The sequence below is a fragment of the Protomyctophum bolini genome (assembly GCF_963924005.1).
Source record: "Protomyctophum bolini genome assembly, chromosome: 6".
NCBI classification, from domain to species: domain Eukaryota; kingdom Metazoa; phylum Chordata; class Actinopteri; order Myctophiformes; family Myctophidae; genus Protomyctophum; species Protomyctophum bolini.
Genome location: NC_137867.1, coordinates 19,940,351 through 19,960,709, shown reverse-complemented (window position 1 = coordinate 19,960,709; position 20,359 = coordinate 19,940,351). Strand labels below are relative to the sequence as shown.

The window sequence follows — 20,359 nt, the reverse complement described above, 5'->3', positions numbered from 1 at the left end:
GCAGGCTTTAAGACCCATAAAAGACAATGAATGAAACATCAGATATTTCAAAAGAAGACAGATGATTGCATCTTCACTAACTTTTGGACAAAAACGTCTTAGGGTAGCTGATAATGACAATACATTTCCATCATTAGCATTCCATTCATTCAAATATTAGGCTACATTCACGAATTTTAGGCCACATTCACAGATTTTATGAAGAGCAGATGAAAATATGCAAGAACAAGGAGGTTCCTCATATATACTGTCTGAACTTCATCAATGGGTTCTCTAAGCATCCACTCAAACAAAGGTTTGACTTCTATTCTAAACGGTACAATATAGGCTATACTGCTTGCTTTATTTTTAACCCATGACCTATTCCTATATGACTTTGAGAGTATATTATGTTGTTTTTTTTTGTTGTAGACAAGACATTACATTGGTCCTTATTCGAACAGTAGATGGTGCCATAATCACCTAAGAGCCAAGACTGTCATGCAAAGGTTGTTCTATAAGTTTGTTTGTTGACCACGATTTGGTGTGCGAAACTATAGTCCTTGAACTAGTAGCCTACCAGTACTTTCTTGGTACAATCTAGTTAATGAGACCATTTCCATGTTGCAGGTAGACCCCACAAGGGCCCCAATATACCGATTGAACCTGTATGATTGTATGATGACTGTATGATCAATCTAGAATGTTGAAGATGGTGAGAATAGACAAATAAATAAATATAACGGTTAGCCGGCTAAACTAAATATCACTATAACACATTTTGTTGTACAATACAATAGTGTGGAAAGACAAACATGAACGCATTGCCTATACCTGCCCGCGCCCCCTGTCACTGCGTGCGGCGTGCGCGCACTCACACATGCAGCCACGCAGACGCAAAACGATTTATTTCAATGGCGTAGGGCAGGCTACACCCCGCCCTATAATATTTTACAGCCAGTGTCGAATGTCAGGTAGCGGTTGTAGCCTTGTAGGCCTATAAGTCTGCATTCTGCGATGACCTTCTTTAGGGCTATATTATATTATGTAACCTCTGTTGTGTCTGGTTGTCAGGCCTATAGGCGAGAAGGCAGGTTACCGTTTAGGGTTTAGGGCTGAAAAGGCAAATCATGTTTAGACATGGGCTATTTGCAAGGCAACATACACACATTTACACCCACAATAGTGGATATAGTAGGTCTAATCTAATACGTCTGCACAACCTAAGAGAATAAAAAATGTGTCCGTTTTACGCACAAGAGCAGCCACTATACAGAGGGCCAACTGCCAAGGCTTACGTTTCTATTTCCACCAGACCTCATCAAACAAACGGTGCTCCCAGTGAACGTCCCATCATATTCCTCATCACTCACTCACGCGCCTCTTCTATTTGCTCAGCAGCCGTGTGCCGCTGCATGCTCTCTGGAGCGGAGCTTGATTTCTGGGCGGGGGGGATGGCAGCCAGACCCAGGGTGACGCAAAAGGAGAAGCCATTATTGCTTCCTCAAAATAATTTATTTCTGAAGGGCTCATTAGTGGGAATCTATTATAGGCTACAGCTGTGACTGCGACCTTTACTTTGTATTTTTGTAAATAGCTCAGCTTGTTTGTTTTAATAAATTGGACTATCATCACTGACACATGGATTTGTATGGCAAGGTAAGTAATAGTCGTGTTGCACTTGCAAGCAAGAGTATAGAGAAAATGAGAAAACATCAAACATGATTTGTAAAATGTTGTATCCTAAACGCTGTAGTGTACTACAGTGTTGCGTGTGACTGTGTGTGTGTGTGTGTGTGTGTGTGTGCGCGCGCGTGCGCGTGTGTGCACAAGATGGATAAAAGTTAGCAAATTAACTATATACTGATTAAGGAGCATGGTTAATGTATAAGCTTAAAGTGGATATAGATCGTTTCTATGGAGTGCTCATATGCTCCTGCGCTATAGGAACCTATGTTCATGGAAAAGGTCCATATAATAATTTTCCTGCCCTTTGAAAGCACATCATATACAGCTGTTGACAGTTGTGAGTGCTGCATGCTGAATAATGTAGTCATGACAGTCATTATTCTGAGCCTGCAGGCTGCAGTGCCCGCGTCGATGCTGTAAAAAAAACTACAACGCCCATCTTGTTCGTTCGTTTTGACGTCAGAGATGCTCTTCTTGCGATTGCACTGTCGCTCGCGCTTCGTGCCAGATCCCAACCAAAGGGGACAGCTCCCAGGTGCTGAAATACATAGCCTACTACCGCCTGCATTATAGTATAAATAAAACACAAAGACAAGACACGCACGGGCAGAGCCGAGGCCTTCGATACAGGTTGGTTGACATAATATCGTCGTTGTATTTTATGGTTACATTTATCACTGGCTGTGTGAAAGAATTCCGTCAAATACAAAAAAAAATTGAGAGAGAGAGAGAGAGAGAGAGAGAGAGAGAGAGAGAGAGAGAGAGAGAGAGAGAGAGAGCTCTTCTCATTCAATGACCTCCTGAATACCCAGAATGGAATTGCTTGTGTTGTACGTAACGTTCGCATTAGCTACTGAATGCTACATCACGTCTCATGGGTCGACTGCTTGGAATTGTGGCTGCAATTCATTCTATCCTTAAATGCGAACATTGCACTTCTGTATAGTGCTGCGTCCTTGCTAATACTGTTCAGTAGGCTACCTATTTGGCCTTTGTATGAGGGCATTTCAAGATGCGAGCTGTAACATTGAGCAGGGTGTGCAGGATAGAGATTTCGCCTTAATAATTAACAGAATGGATTTAATTTGAATCTATTCGACGAGCACAGCGTTTCTCAGGGAAACATTAACCTTGGAGCAATAATATCTGCACTCATCTATGTTATACTGTAATTTTGTACTCCTGTCCTCTTTAGGGCGTTTGATTTGTGGAATTACTACGGAAATTCCTGTTTCAGAGTCCATTTGCAAATCCGCGATCCATTTCATTATGTGCCAGTAGATTAGACAACGGTTGTGATGTGGAAACAACGTATAGGCATGGCTACTGTATAGGCTTACTGTATTGGACCCCCATCTGAAAAGATTGTGTCAGGGACTCGATAACTGAAGATTTATTGTATGTTAAACATGCAATGTATTTTTGGCCGGAAAGTAAAATAGCAAATTTGACACCATCTTTCCAGATTTAGATTTTTTTGCAGAATAGAAACATAGCAGATCTACAAGCTCACAACGCATCAATGTGACTCATTGTGAGCTTGTAGATCTGCTATTTTTGAATAGCTGAAGCATATAATTACATGGGATTTTTTTTATTATTATGCTGTATTACCACATTTGTCAGGGGACACCCTGAAACCCCTTTAAGGACACCTGACCTGGGGGTCCCCAGACCCCACTTTGAGAACCATTGCTGTATTTTGTTGTGGATTGAAAAGGTGTTTTGGATCAGGAAATCAGACAATGTTGATTTTGGTGGTAGACAAATGTTACAGTACCCATATCAACTATGAATTTATACTGTTCCACTGCCAAACATATCTTATTTTGGAGGGGTGTATGCCCAGCTTTTCGTGTCTGTGTAAACACAGACATTAAAGCCAAAAGTGAGGAAAGAAAAGTGAAGACGCAAATTGTGATTGGCCGGCATGACATTTGTGATGATTTGATTGGCTGAACACGGAATGTGATGTATAATGATGTATGATGATACGAGCGACCCTCAGTTCACACAGGTGTGATTTTATTTCTCAACATCTACAAATTAATTACAACTGATCATGACACCAAAATGTTTTGTTTGTTAATTGTAAGATAGCTTCAACAATAATCCAAAAAATAATCATTCGAATATTTACTGCATTTAACCACTGTCTATTGGCACAACTCCCAATTAAATCTGTATCCAACTGTGCATGGCTATGCTGGAGTACCTGCCCTCTGTCACGTCTGGTCTAAGGCTACAAGAAGCCTGTGTACTCTCTTTTTCTCTCTCTCTCTCTCTCTCTCTCTCTCTCTCTCTCTCTCTCTCTCTCTCTCTCTCTCTCTCTCTCTCTCTCTCTCTCTCTCTCTCTCTCTCTCTCTCTCTCTCTCTCTCTCTCTCTTCTCTCTCTCTCTCTCTCTCTCTCTCTCTCTCTCTCTCTCTCTCTCTCTCTCTCTCTCTCTCTCTCTCTCTCTCTCTCTCTCTCTCTCTCTCTCTCTCTCTCTCTCTCTCTCTCTCTCTCTCGTACCTTTTCCAAAGAACTTTGCAGTGCATGTGTCACATCCATTTATTTCACACACATTCACATACCAACACCAGAGGCAGCTATGCTAGGCACCAACCTGCTGATCAGGAGCAGTTGGTAGTTGTTTTGCTCATAAAGTCAGGTGTAAGTGATTGAACCAAGAACATTCTGATTCCCAGACAACAATAACTAACAACTCTCTCTCACCCCTATGGATAATTTATTTTATAACAGTCAGTGAGTACAAGGCCAAGAACCTTCATTAGTTCTTCTCACTACTGTAAATTTTTACAAAGCAAAAACCTTCATGACAAAGTGAATCTCCTGTTTTTGTTTGTTTTTACAGATGGCTGCCACTCAGGATGTGAAAGGGAAGGGGGAGGGAGGGGACCAGAACTTTGACTACATGTTTAAGTTGCTGATCATTGGCAACAGCAGTGTTGGCAAAACGTCATTCCTGTTCCGCTATGCAGACGACGCCTTCACGTCAGCCTTCGTCAGCACAGTGGGCATCGACTTCAAAGTGAAAACCGTCTACAAGAACGACAAGAGAATCAAGCTGCAGATTTGGGTACGTGTTACCAGAAAAGTGTTTTTCAGATTGAACAGTTTAATTAGTTTTATAGTTTAGCTACGTTAATTAATTATGAATAAGAAAAGAGTATTAATATTCAAGAAAACATGCACTAAAATGTTTGATTGCCTTAACAACTGGTCACATATAAGAGGGTGAAAAAAGATGAAAGTTGAAATTGTTGGGATACAGTTGAGCAAAAAAAGACTTCTGTGTGCTTATCCTGTGCAGTGTGCACTAGCCATTGACAAACCAAAATCAAAGGATTACTTTGCGTTTTTTCCATCTTAACAACATGAAGGAACTCAATATACAGCATCTCTTCTTTCAGTCTATTTTTGACATCTCCAGAACACTGCCTATGAATCTACTGTATGTGAACCTATTGTATAAAAAGCTATTTTGTAGGCACAGAAACAACACTGAAGTTGACCTATGTGCTCTGTTACCTTTGAGATGTAATCCAAATAAGACAGTCCATACATCTACAATGCCCTGATAGTCTATGCAATATCCCATTCAATTGACATCCAGGGGCTTCACCTTGTTTTGCCAGTCATGCATGCATTCCCACCATCCCCAATAGAATCAGAGAGCATTTATGTTTGAATGCAGCGTTCGTCTGTCTGGAAGAAATGTAATTTCCTTCATAAGCTGGATACACAGTACAATCCTCAAAGTAATATTATTTTGTTCCTTTGTAACTTCGAGACATTTTGAGCGTTCATTTAACCCTGAAACTGTACAAATGTAACCGAATAGGGTCCAGTTGGTTACATTTGTACAGTTTGGGGGTTAAATGAACGCTCAAAATGTTACAGTGCATACGGCTACACTCAACATTGTCAGCCCCTTTGATTTGACCGACGCTGTAAATGGCAAAAGGACTCTAAAGAAACTCTTCCCCCATCTTCCTCTCCCTCCTAACAGTGACCTCTGTCTGTAAGATACAATTAGTCTAGCGGTCTCTGCTGAGACCTCCCTGTCCGTATCTTCTTCACTCCGCGTGCACCTCACAGTTGATCAATATATATCAAACACAGTGACAGGCTGTGACACAATGGTTGTAGATATTAGTGCCTTCTACTTCTCCTCATATGCAAGAAGGGTAGTAAACTGCTTAGAAAATATTTATATATTTTTCTTATAATAATAAATAATAATAATAGCAACTAGTCATTCAAAAGTCAGTAAATCCCCCCGCCCCCTCATAATGAAAAACGTCTTTTCAAATATATCAGATCTACAAGCTCACATCACACCCTGTTGTGAGCTTGTAGATCAGACATTCTTGCCTAGTACGATATGCCCAAAATCTAGGGACGTCAGGGATAAAGTGATTAATTTGAGCCATTTTCTTTTTTCATGCTGAAAGTATTTTTCATTATATTTGACAGCGGCAACCACTGTTGAAACGATGGGACTTGGATGGTAGTTTTTGTGCATCATTCCATTGAAGAATTGTTGTAGTGTTTTCTCCCTCCTGTTGCCAAACATTCTGCTGTACAAGAACAGAGACAGATGGAGACTTCACCATTACTGACAGGAGGAGAGTAAGTGTAAGCTTGGCTCACAGCAGGTGGAAAGCACAGAAGCAACTCTTACTACAATATGTAATAAAAAAAAATGCCTGTGGGAAACTGAAAAATGCAGGCGATTATGTAAATTAGGAAATGAAGCACAGCGTTAGTTTATACAGGGACACGTGAGTCGCATGCCTAAGCTGTCAGCGTCAGTCATTCCTATTTTCATTCACATCTCAGCTGATCATTACGTCACACAGTCATACTCCAATCAGAATTCACACCACATATCCGCTGATGCTTAGCACCTCCTCCACCCCAGCCTCCACATTTTGATCAGAGCATGGCATAGGCTAAAACACTTATATCTGCTGATCAAATGTCAATGTCTGCTGATTTAAGATGTGTCAACGTATTGCTCACTATGGGGGTTTTGCTATCGTTCCCTGATTTTGCTTAGCATGCTGCTTCAACAGAATTAAGGGATCATCTCCCTAAGTGGAGCGTTTAACGCCTAGTTTAACTGTATTCCATTTGTTGCAATAAATGGTTAATCTACTTTGACGTGCGTTTCCTGTCTAAATTGCAATAACACTTTCAAGGTTTTGTTGGCCTTCCCCATATTTCTGCCTTCCTACATACTGTACCTGTCTAATCTAAATCTAATCTACATCCATCCATGTTTCCTTGTATATACCAAATTCACTCCACCTTGCTTTAGAGTGTTATTTGCAGCCATAATAACTGCAACAACTGGTTTGCCCCAAGACATGTTGTTGGTTCACAATCATAGATGAAAGATCAAGCAATTCAACAGTATGTGAAAAAGCGGTAGAAGGTAAAAATAAATTGACAGACTAATCACCGTAATGTGTTTGTGCCATTGGTAAAGGCAAGCATATTCAAACACAAACAAGATGTGCATTTCTGCCCTGTCTTACTTAGGTGCAAAGAGTCAAGAGATAAGCATTACACTAAGTGGCCTTTTAGAGTGATGTTTAGTGTCCATGTGGCTTGTGCGTGTTGCACTCGTCATCTTTTGTGAAATATATGAACTACAATACCAGTAAAACACAGCACTGTCCTGGTTTGAGACTGAGGTGACTTCAGCACAGCATTGTGCTTACAGTAGATATTGTAAAATGATACTCATAATGGTTTAAGGCGTAAATCCATGAGTGACACACATTTCCGACTATTGTCAGCGTCCACTCGCGTTAGCATTCCATTGAAGGCAGTCAGCTTCTTGGATTGATTTCTGGTAAACAGCAGACTATGAGCGAAGCTCTCTAGGAGGGTTCGCATTTACTAGAATCAGCTGGTTTTCTATTCTCTCCTGCCCAGTCGTTTTAACTGAGAACAAGCATAGCTTGTTACCAAAATAGCTTGGAGAAGCAAAGGTTATTGTCAAGCACTTGGCCATGAATAGATGGGCTATGTGAAATGTGTGGATGCCTACAAATGACATCTTTAGGAATCAGACAAGAGAAAAGGCAGTACATGGTCAAAGAATCAGGTGACATGTGCACAAATCGATACACGTACAAAGGTACATGTACGTGTTTGGATGTTATAGTAGATAGCCCCAGCTGTGACAGGCTGTGAGCTGTGTCTGTGTGTGGAGTGAAGGTCAGAGATGTCCTCTGGCTATAACAAGAACACTATTACAGCCTTATTCAGACTGACAGAGTAAATCACTGTGGACAAATACTAAGAATTGCTGCCTGTTTACCATGTACAGTACAGCTGTACTGCTGTTGCTAACATTTAGCTGACATTGCCATGAAACAGATGTGCATCACCACCCACACTGTTACTGTACACTGGTGTAGGGTTGCCAAAGGACACAACAAAAAAAACAGGGGAGATGCAGTCTACCAATGGAATAAATCATGAATAAACAAGTGAGATGTGGAAATCAGTAGTCAGTAGTGTGGTGCGTGTATGCATGAGTGAAATGTATATGTGACTATGTGAGCATGTTGGATGTATTAACAGAAATGTTGAAAAGGGTGCATAGTGGGAGAGGTACAGAAGGCAACTGAAAAGAACAGAAAAGGGGAAGAATTGGGGAGGCAGGCTTTTATAGGGTGTCGGCACCGAGTCCAGGTGCCAATACTGATCATCAACCTCATTATCAGCTCTGCTCCCCAATCCTATGAAACAAGAGAGCAGAAATAACTAGAAATGTCGCAATTTTGGGGAAATTGCAAAGTGTGGTTGCCGCAATAGCTTATATAGGCCCCTCCCACAAATTTTGCTAGCCAAATTAGAATGTCACGTCACCCCTATGATCATGTGTAAGTAATTTGGAGGAGATTTATCCCCCCAAAAACTATTTTACTGCAACAAACAGTTACATCGCATTTAGCATTTAGCTCTTGGTTGATTAAACCATCCACAACATCTGATTCAAATTTCGGGTGGATTGGATGGTTCATGATTTGTAAAATAGGCCCCTCCCACTAAATTCGGAAGCCGATTACGGCCGAATGATACGCACTATCACTTGGTGGAATTTATTTCCTGACAGAAAAGGGGCGTGGGGAGATGTGTCATGACCCAAGAAATCCATGGATTTTATTTTTTTTACGACTTATACTTTTACTGAGTTATAGGGAAAAACGTATAAGTGGGCTGTTATAGCGCCACCATGAGGCTGACTGATGTAATTCCTTTTCCATACATTTTCATAATTATTAAGAACCTCCCCCCAAGTCTTGTAAATATGGCATATTTTCTCCAAGGGAAAAAATACTTAAATTGGAGCCTTAATTAGTCTTCGATCAATAATAGTTGTATAGTTTAATATTAATTAAACTATACAACGGATCTTTTAGCAAAATACAGTCACACGATTCCCGATGAAGTCGCGCGGGAAAGTATCCTCATTTACAATAGTCTGTTGCAACACTAGAAAAGCAGTTCCTGCAGAAACTGTGTGGGCTCGCCGAAAAACGTAATGTATATAATGAACAGTAGAAAAAGTATAAATAACTGCATAAAGCGGAACATGTTGAAGTTTGAACTACATTTCTAGCATAAAGTATATGTGGAAGTAGTATGATGCCCAAAAAGTGGCAGAATAAAGTAAGTAAAGTTATAACTGTGTCTACTAATGATTTGCAATTACAGCTTGTTGCTATTGGTGGTCTACGTCCATGTACCAAAGTTTGAGGCGCCTGTAGCAAGTTATAGCTGTATAAAGGCCAACCAATAGGAATACAGAGGGGCGGGGCTTAAGCAATTAAGCCATTACAGCTCGTTCCTCTTGATGGTCTATGTCCATGTACCAAATTTCAAGCTGTAGCATGTTGTAGATAAAAGTTAGCGGGCGGGGCTTAAGCAATTACAGCGTGCTCCTATTGGTGGTCCAAGTCCATGGAGCAAATTGCAAGACTGTAGCATGCTGCGTTAGAGCTGTGTAAAGGCCAGCCAATAGGAAGATAGAGGGGCGGAGCTTAAGCAATTACAGCATGCTCCTATTGGTGGTCTACATCTATGGACCAAATATCGAGTCTGTAGCATGTTGCAAACCAAAGTTATTAGCTCTGTAAAGGCCAGCGGGACGACAATTAGTTTGGTAAATTTCCAAGGAAAGAATTTCAGTTTCCACCCTAGTCTACAAGGCCCCGCACTCTAAGCGGGCACTGATTAGGCCGCCAAACAGCCTGCGATTGAACTGCAATTTTGGAAAAACCGTGTAACATTTCGAATACGGTTTGAACCACGAAGTTTAGAATACACGTTTCTACGACAAAGTATGCCAGAGTAATGAGGCTACAAAAGTGAGGTTGATTTGGGATAAAATCCCATTCATTGACTATGGGAGGAATAATTATAAATAAAGTTAAATATCAAAAAAAGGGCCTGGACCGTGTCTCAGCGGTCCAGGTCCAGGTAATCCAGTCTGGCAGTGTGCCGCGGGTTCGACTCCCGATCCCGACGGCCTTTACTGCATGTCAGCCCCCCCATCTCTCCCCATTTCCTGTCAAACTACTGTCTATCCCTCCATATAAAATATATATATAATAAAATAAATATATATATAAGTATAAACCCTTTCAAAACAACTTTTTCACCAATGAAAATTCAAAGATAGATGAACATTTTAAAGTTTGAATGGAGAGTCAAAATTAAAGTATGAAGGAGTAATAAGAGCACAACAGTGAACTGTGAAAAATGGGACCTTTCTTCCATCGACTCATTATAAAGAATGTAAAAAGAAAGTAAATAAAGTAAAGTATGTGGAAGTAGTAGGATGGCGAAGAAAGTGAAATCTGTCGATAACATTAGTGTGCTCGCTCTGATTAACCATTCATGGTAATCAAACTTGTGAATTATTCATTATTGACATCTCATTAGGCATACCAATTACCTGTGCTCATCGTTAGTTTAATTCTTACTCTAGTCTGTAGAAGAAATGTAGCCATCGTCCTGAAGTAAAATATTGCAAATGACCTACTGTAGTACTGTAGGTGTGGGGTGAATTATTATTAGCATATTTTAGCCTTAAATGAATGCCTATTTTGTTGGTTAATGTTCTGTGTTTAGGACACGGCTGGACAGGAACGCTACAGGACTATCACCACTGCCTACTACCGTGGTGCCATGGGCTTCATCCTTATGTACGACATCACCAATGAGGAGTCCTTTGGTGCCGTACAGGACTGGTGAGTCCATCTTGGCTGCAATGCGTTATGCTGGGGATCTCAGCTCAGCTCATATGATTCAAGTTTCTTTAATATGGTCTTGGTTGATTTGTATTGACAATTTGACAGTTGCATATACCGACATTGTCCGTTTGATGCCGTTTGTGTGACCTGTCTCTCACGGGGGGGGAGAGAGAGAGAGGGACAGAGCACTCTACTGTGAAAAAGGTGAAGGTGTATTTCACATACCCATACCCATACCCTTTTCCAAATTCTCCAAATACCCTTTTCCAAAGTTCCCCTGTCTGCTGACCCTCAGGGGAACTTTGAACATCCTACAAAAAAAAGGCTCAGGGGCGACTGCGCCTTTGCTGTTAATTCGTCGTTTGCTGCTCGCAGCCCCTACACTTTGGAACAGCCTTCCCTATGCTGTTAGGTCTGCTCACTCCGCTGAGTCTTTTAAATCAAGACTTAAAATCTATTTATATTCACAAGCCTTTGAATCCCCCTCATGATCCTGTACTTTTATGTTGTTAGGAAATGTTTTCCTTGCTACTCATAACTGCCCTTAATATTATTCTATATTTTTGCATTGTATTTTACTGTATTGTATTGTGTTGCTTTTTCTGACCTGTGAAGCACTTTGGTACAATGTGCTATAATACATTTGATTTGATATAGAACAAGTAATAATTATTATTATTATCATACCCTTTATATTTGCATTACACTTTTCCAAACAGAAATTACAAATTGTTTTACACACATTTAGAAACGGATGAAGTTATCAACCGTGGTACTGTAGCATACAGTAGTAGATAGTTATTTCCATCTACATCTTGCTGAAGACCTTGCCCCTGGCTCTCTGCAGGTGTTTGAAATCTCTGTAGTCTATTTACACCACACTGTTATCTTCCACAGTCAGCCCAAGGGAATTATGGGTACACAGAAAAAGGCATGTTGGATAGGACATATTTCAGAAGGTATTGCTTTTAGATAAGCTCCCTCTCTTAGATACAGAGAGATACTGACATTGCACTAAACATATCTTTTTGTAATGTTTACAGATGTCTTGTCAATATCTTTCAATAGCTTTTTCTCCATTGTGGGCCGACAATGACCAGCTTAGAGCTAAAGTTTAAAAGTTTGTACCCTTCTATCATTGGCATGATGAGAATTTAAATCGTGTTTGTGTTCTTTACCTCCTTTATCTTGTACTGTAACTAACCCTAAGAACAAATGGAGACCTCTTAATTATTACCTGTCCCTTTGACTAAATACTGCAGTCTCGCATCTATAACTGCTACCTCAGAAGTCAAACTATTACATGTGTCTGTGTCACATCTACAAAACAGGTTATAACTGCTACCTCAGAAGTCAAAGTATTACATGTGACTAGCAGCCATCATCCTGCTGTTACTGCTGAGTTTTGTCAGACCATACAGGAATTAAACTGTGATGGGCAGAGGAAGATTTTTTCTTTCTTTAAATAACTGGAATCTTTCTTTTGTAATTGCCATGGGCTTTACCCTTTAGTTTAAACCCTCTAATCTTAGTAAAAACTGACCATAGTTGGACCGCTTTTTACACCTGCACCAAATCTCTTTGCTAAAAACAGCTGATCTACACTACATGCTCACAACGAGACATGTTGCTTGTACAGTAGATGGCCTAATTTTGGCAAATGTTCCCCCCAGAATAGGGATGCTGGGGTTCAAGTGGTTAATTCCACTTTCTGTTTCCCCTTGTTCTTTATGAGAGGGATGCAGGAAAAAAGGGTCTCCATGGCAACACAGCTCATTCCCAGACTGTGCCTGCATTAGCTATGTGACGTGTCCATTTCCTGCCTGTGACAACTTAACAAAATAGGAAAAAATAATCAGACTGAATGAGAAATCAGGTAAAATAATATTCAAACGGGTTGAATTAGCATTTTTAACACATACATATACTGTACTGCATGGGTTTTCAACCCTTTTATACCAGTACCACCACAGAAAATATCTGGCTCTCCAAGTGCCACCATAATAATTAACCGACGTTAAAATACCTGAGCTCGCCGTAGACCTGCCCCATCCTATTAACACAGGAGGAAAATATAATGTATTCTTTGAATCGTTTTGTTTTTGTTTCCTAAGCCAATTTTGCTGCTGCTCTGACGAAACCTTGTTTTCATATATGATGCTTTATATGGTCACATTAATATTTACCTTGCAGCAACATCCTAGCCTATTTCAACCAATTGCTTGGTCAGAAGAACTACCTGTATTAATATAAATATTTCATTCCACTCTGCGTACCACCAGAGGGGGGCTCAAGTATCCTTAACACAGTGTGTATGAAATGGAGGTGCTGTTGATTTCCAATAAAAGATGATAAGGTGCCTAGACAGAGGAGATGAGAAGGAAATCATGTAAAATATATAGGGGCTATGCTAAACTACATTATACAAATACTAAGCTATATTACAAGGAGGCTACTTGTCATAGCAGATACTTTTTGTCTTCATCAAATTTCATTCTATTAATTCAGTCACGCAGTTTTGTAACTTGTCCATCATATCCTAATCCTACTATCGCTTTTGGTGGAAATTCCTAGTTTTCATTGTTAGTTTCATTAAACTGTTGTTTTAAGTCAGCTGTGGTCGTGCTCCCATAATAAAGCCGGACGGTGGATGAACTACCTATAGAGCTTAGAAATGTTATGAGCAGAGGAGTGCTTTGTATATCATGTCCAAAGCACTCACCCGCAATGTTCGCTCCATTCAACCGCTACTGTATTTGAACATCTCTGTATTACGTATCTGGGTTATTAGCACATAGCTTAGCTGAAACAACGTAAAGATGGACTTCTCATGGGTCGTGGTACCGATTCAATGTCAGGTCGTAAACAATCTGGGAACCCATCTGTTCTTGAATCTTGAGAGATTCGGTCGTAAATGACCGGGTTGTCAGACACAGCCAGGTTCATCAAATGAACAGAGGTCCTCTCCAAAAGTGTGCAAAGTTGTATTCGCGGTTGTGCTCCCAAAGTCTGCATATAGTTTGGGTGTGCTCATGCATCCCCGAGTATGGACTAGTTACTTTGATTTTCATGCAGTAAGTCCATAAACTCTGATACAGACACCAGCTCGGAGTGGGCAGCTCTGCCTTTGACTCGGTCGTCTGTCAGAGTGAAATTGTACATGATCAGCAAGTGGATGTGAAATGATCCACGTCTAAACTGCTCTCTAACAAGTCAGATTGGGACAGAGAGAGGGAGTGAGTGCCAAGATCACACAGCTTTCTCCTACAATAGATTTTCTTTCTGTGTTGAGCTGGTTGTGTGCTGGGTGCCCTACTTTCAGAGTAGACTGCACCACCAAGGGAAGGATAGATACGTTCACCTAACTGCTTTCTTCAAAATTGTGTTGTGTAGGTTATGTCTGAACAAGGAAGTAACTACCCTATATACTTCATTGACTGTAGTGCCCAAGGGCTCTAGCTCTACTGTATATTAGGCCCCTAACTTTATTTTCTTTTGCTCAACACCAAATCTCTTAAAATGTAAAAATTGCTGGTCTACAAGATCACAACAGATCGCGATGTGATGCGCATTGGTGTATTTGCGATTGGGCCTTTTGACTCAGGCTTTCAGCTACTAAGGTACTAAGGTACACAGGGAAAACGTATTTGAATATTCTAATCACACCTGGGGGTCTACTATACTCAGTAATGTTAACTCCATAGACACACAAAACAGAAAAAGATCATCACAGCACTCAATCTTTAAAATCTACATGGGAACGGCATGGCTGGAACTTAGCTTCATGTAGCCAGCCTGTAACATTAATCTGTTGGATGACATATGACTCCAAATATGGGAAAGGTTTCAGCCCAATCAGAACCCCCCATACCATTGACCTCAATAGTGTGATTCCTGAAGTAAATGTCCCTTTCATTTGCTCCATAGAGCGCCGAAGTCCTGACGTCACTCGCTCATCCCCTGGTTCCAAGGGGTTCGCAGAAGTTTTCTCTATGGAGAATAACATTGGGTCATCTTAAAATCGTCTCATATAAGAATTGTGGTCCAAAAATAAACAAACGGTCTCTGTGATATTGTCGGGGAGGTGTCTCTGTATCGTTTAAGGCAGTCAGTGACTCATATTTTATGAGTCACTGACTGTTTCTAGTGAAAATGTTAACTAATTCGGCAGCAGTAACATTACGTTTTCTCTCAGTCAATTGCTTCTTCATATCCATACGAGTGAAACCGCCGGGAAGATAATGGGACTATAATACAAATAAATAAATAAATACACAAACCTGTGGACTTAGCGATATTGACGTCAGACTTTGGTGCTCTATAGAGAACTTTATTATCAGCTGTAACCTAACAATCCAATATAGAATGTGGTTCCTTGCTGTAAAACGATGTGATATGTTCCCGTAGAAGCCATGTCTGTATGCACTATGCAATTAATCTATTTATAAGAAAAACATCTAATTCGTAGAGAAATGCTTCACTAGCCACAATCCTAATGTGTGTTACTATCAAATATTCCCAATCAAATCACTGGGGCCCTAAACTACGCTGTAAAATCCTTAACTCTAAGAATGCAACCTACAAATGGATTCAAATCGAGGGTCAATTTCTTTCCATTTGTGCATTCTCAGAGTTACAGACCTGTAACCAAGGTCACTTTAGACCTCTGGTGGACCATGGACCAAACGTTGAAAACCATGGTATAGGAGGCTCTCTGCGTCCTATAGATTAGGGGTTCTCAATGTTTTTGGCTGGGGACCCCCGGAAATTACCCTGCCCCGCCCCCCACCACCAATACAAACTGACTGCAAAAATAACCTTAAAAATAGAGAAAATATATAATAAATGAATACTGAAACCAAATATAATCATTAAGGAATTTCCATTTTCCAGCCATTCATTTGCAAATATATAGTTATTATTATTATTATTACTTAATAATTTGGGGACCCTGCATTGCCTCCAGTGGTTGCCACCATTGGTGTGTGAATGTGGGAAGTGAGGACACTGGCGTCAACTGTTCGCCGCTTCACCTCCCAATGTATGAATGAATGGACCATTGCGCTTTGAGTAAGCACAGTAAGTGCATAGAAAAGCGCTATAAAAATGCAATCCATTATTATTAAAGCGTACTGCATCACATAATGCATTACACCTCACCTCATTCTATAGCTTTAAGGGAGTTAGCTACAAAACTTTGCATGAGTGGGTGTTATGACCATTGAGTCTGTCTCGTGGCTGATTATGATTGTTTTTTGTATGAATGACTTAAAGTTAGCATTTCTTAATTGAAAGAGATAGACTCTTTTGTTATTCTTGTTATCTCGCTCCATGCAGGTCGACCCAGATAAAAACCTACTCCTGGGATAATGCACAGGTGGTGCTGGCTGGGAATAAATGTGACATGGAGGAGGAGAGAGTTGTGTCAGTGGACAGTGGAAGGCTGCTGGCAGAGCAGCTGGGTAAGACCTTATGCCATTCTTCTTTCCCAAGTCCATTGACCATAATGTCAAGGTTTCCATACGACAACGACGACATTCACTAGATTACAACTGTGCGTGCAACCTGTGCTCAGATGCAACACAGTACACCTGCTAAAAGTAGGGTTGTCCCGATCCGACCACGTGATGGGTAATCAGGGCAAATCGCGTAGTTTTCAAATGATCTGAATCGGATCAGGAGGAGCACAAAAAAATTTGATTATTCCCTTCATTCTCGTCTTGTCTTTTTGATTAGATTAGGTTATTGTGTCTACAGTATTTGTCTTTGAGAAAGTCTTGCTTAGAGTATCAATATTATTTCCATATTATGACATTAGACTGTCTGTAATTTTGGATATTGTACTATTGTGTGTCAAATATCGGATCGAGGGAGAAAATTGGTATCGGCAGATACTCAAAATCAAATGATCGGAATCGGATCGGGTGCACAAAAACGTGATCAGCAAATCCCTAGTTAAAAACTTTGCAGAAAATGTCTTGAATATACTGTGCTCATGATCAAGGCTATATGCTTTACATCTCTCATGAGTGTTTCTTTTGTTCCTCATAACCTTCTAATCCAGGCTTTGAGTTCTTTGAGACGAGTGCTAAGGATAACGTCAACGTGAAGCAGACATTTGAGCGCCTTGTTGACCTAATTTGCGACAAGATGTCGGAGAGCCTGGACACTGATCCAGCCGTCACCACGGGGGCCCCCACTGCCAAGCTGACAGACAGTGCTCCACCTCTCCAGCAGCCCGGATGCAACTGTTAGTGGTCAATTCCAGGGGCAAAGGGAGTGCAGCTCTAATCTTGCAGGGTGTGGGAGAGTGTGCTGTGTGTATGTTTTGTTTTTCAGTGGCACTATCAATCCTGATTCAAATAAACATCCAACTCAATGTTCAGCAACGGGTTAGGTTCCATTCAGGAGTCATTTTGTTGGGTGGTAATATTTTGTATTTAGCGCTGCTCTCTCTGGACTTAGAATTGACAACTACTTTAGCAGTAGTCTTACAATGTTCCGATTATCTATCTCACAAGATTCCATCATGTTATATCACAAACAATTACGTAAACACAAACGAGCGGACAGACATACTGTACAGTACACTGGTGTTGTAAAATGTGTAATATTACAGGACATAAAAATACCTTTAGAGACGTACTAGTCATCTAATTATTCTGCAACTTAATAGGCTTGTAAACTAAGTATCCTTGATAATGCTGGACAACATTTTAATTTTAGTACATAGTCCTAGACAACTTTAAGTCTTTGAATAATAATAAAAAGGAGCGTAGAATTTGTCAGTCATTGCTTTAATTTAGATTCAATATTTTTATTTAGTCTGTACAGGATGTATTTTCCTTTTATAGGTATATTTTATCTCCCAAAGCTGCCAAATATATATGATTTAGTGCACTGTATAGGACATATAGTGGCTTTCTTTTATGCAGTGTGCTTGTTCGATGAATGTGTGGGTATGGCGTGGCTGTGTAATGAATTATGTGTGAGTTTGCATGGGTATGACTGTTCTATTTACGAGTCCATAAGTGTATGCATTTTTGTTACCTTAAGAATCATCTACCTTGGATAAAAAAGTGGCCTTTTAGCATCTCCAACACGGCCTCCGTTAGTTCCTTTGTCATGTATAGTTTTGGAATGAATCGAATATACACATTGTTGATGTGGGTCCTGTAACATGTGTTTTACTATCTGTAGATGTGTGATTCCTCTGACGAGTGTATCCGTAAACCTTAAAAAACAAATAGTAATTTGTGCTTAGCCTCTAAAGATGACCCTTTATAGTGCGATGAGATGAGCATGCTGCCAAAAAGTCAATCATTTGTGCTGGTTTACCCAGGCCCTCTAGTACTAAGCCTTATCCAAAAGAGTCATCCGTTTTATTGTAACCTCGTGCCACCAGCCACCCCCCATATCATCACACTAACCCCACGTTTTTCCAGAGAAGGTGCGTCATGCAGCTATGGCACAGTGTAGTGAATGTGATAGTGTGTAGGACACTAGTGATCACCTGCGGCATGGAATAAACAGCCATATCCTCAGATGCAGTTTTACATTTAAGCACTGAGTCGCATGTCAATATTTCATGAAATTAAAAAACATACATCAAAAAATGCTTAGGAGACATGATTTGGGCCAACTAACTCACATGTAGTACAGTAATCTTAATCATATAAAAAAACAATGTTCACATACTGTAGTGTCATAACCTTACACATAGCTTAAAAAGCCCACAGGTTTCTTAGAGCATCACCTCACGACCACACTTGTGCCAAAATACATAAGCTCTTCTTTTTGCATCGTCAGTTGTTTTGTTTTGGGTAGGTAATTGAAAGCTCCAAAAAATTGCATGAAGTCAATACTGACTTATCTGTGTTTATATTCTAAGATTGTGTATATATATCCATCTATGTTTCAGATTTAAGAGCATTGTCATAGCACTTGCTGTGAAATGCAATGGGCCAATAAGTGCAATATTTTATGAATTAAGTCCTGTACATAGTCACTCCTATCCCCAATAGCATCTACAGTAGATGAGTGATAGTTTGGTTAAATGCTGATATTGGACAGAATGGCACTGCACAAGATGTACATTCTCTACAAAGAGTGTGTGCTTTGTGTGTGTGTGTGTGTGTGTGTGTGTGTGTGTGTGTGTGTAAAATGGTGATCACATACAGTAACATAAATGTATGGTGTATTGTTTGTGTATATCTTTTATACAGATGTATTCATGTACTGTATGCTGTTCCTGCTAACTGTTGGTTGTTGGTACACTTGTATTATCATGTCAAAATGCAGTGTTGTTGTGAAAGATAGTCAGGGAAATAAATTAGTCAATGCCATATGCTGTACTGATGTAATTCAAAATAAGGGATACATCTCAAATTTATTTCTAAGACCCTTGTAATGTGTGCGCATGTGTGCACACGTGCTTCATACGTGTGCACACATGCATGTTTGTGATCTAATTATTTTATGCTAATAATAGCCATGAAATGACAATGTTGTACTGATCTCAAGGCAAGATTCAGAGCAACATGTATTAGTTGAATACATACTGTAATGTGGCTATTAAGAAGCCAAAACATTCGCTCTGGTGACATCTCGTATTTAAACTATGACTTAATGTAGAAGCAGATATATTATTTGTATCTTAGAGTGAGAGCAATGTAAAAAAAGAAAGAAAAAAAAGTATGTTTTTGAGATGATAGGAAATAAAAGAAATTGTATTCATGGGTGCCTGTTTGGTCTCATGCATTCTCATGATGCAATATTTAGATCGCCACAAGGGGAACTCTATGGTTATTAGACTCCTATGACTGACCAGAACCATACAGAATCTAGTTCTATTTTTGGAGAGAGTATACCACCTTGTGGAGAGACGGGGTAATGTTGGGTAACAAAATGAAGGCTGCTGTGGGTCAGTGATGTAGGCCTATATTATGATGAACATAAACTTACAAATTCAGCAGCATTTCTATGACTTACTGTATTACTTTATAAAGAGGCCATAACAACAGATTGTTGAAAAATAAACAATGATTGATTAGTTACTTTAACCTATGTAATTACAAGAAATAGAAGATATTTTGGCTTTCTATATCCTGCATAGGCCTATTAGTTAAGGCGGTGCCAGGTAGCCTAGGCTATAGGAGTCTACCAGAGAAAATATTTCTCTGTTTTTACTTTATAGTGAGCTATTTTTTTAACGATCAGTTAAACCGCACAAGATCATGTGAAACAAAACAAGGCACTCACACACAGTGAAACTCTAGAGAGATGCCCCCTCAGCCAGCTGGCCCTGGAACTCCGGGCACAAACACAAACAGAGCCACGAGATAGAAAACCCATTGGACTAAACCAAATTATAAAACAGCAAAGGGAAAACTATCTGACACATTGGAAA

At 40.0% G+C, this 20,359-nt stretch overlaps 1 protein-coding gene across 1 annotated transcript; it reads left to right on the top strand.

The window, feature by feature from the left end:
* Window positions 1-1,620: 1,620 nt before the first annotated feature.
* On the top strand, window positions 1,621-17,329 carry LOC308316399 (ras-related protein Rab-3C-like; the record flags this gene model as incomplete). Its single annotated transcript, XM_080765005.1, has 5 exons — window positions 1,621-1,638; window positions 4,524-4,748; window positions 10,829-10,947; window positions 16,288-16,412; window positions 17,015-17,329. The coding sequence occupies 5 exons, from the start codon at window positions 1,621-1,623 to the stop codon at window positions 17,203-17,205; spliced, it is 678 nt and encodes a 225-aa protein (XP_080621131.1). The 3' UTR covers window positions 17,206-17,329.
* Window positions 17,330-20,359: the final 3,030 nt, after the last annotated feature.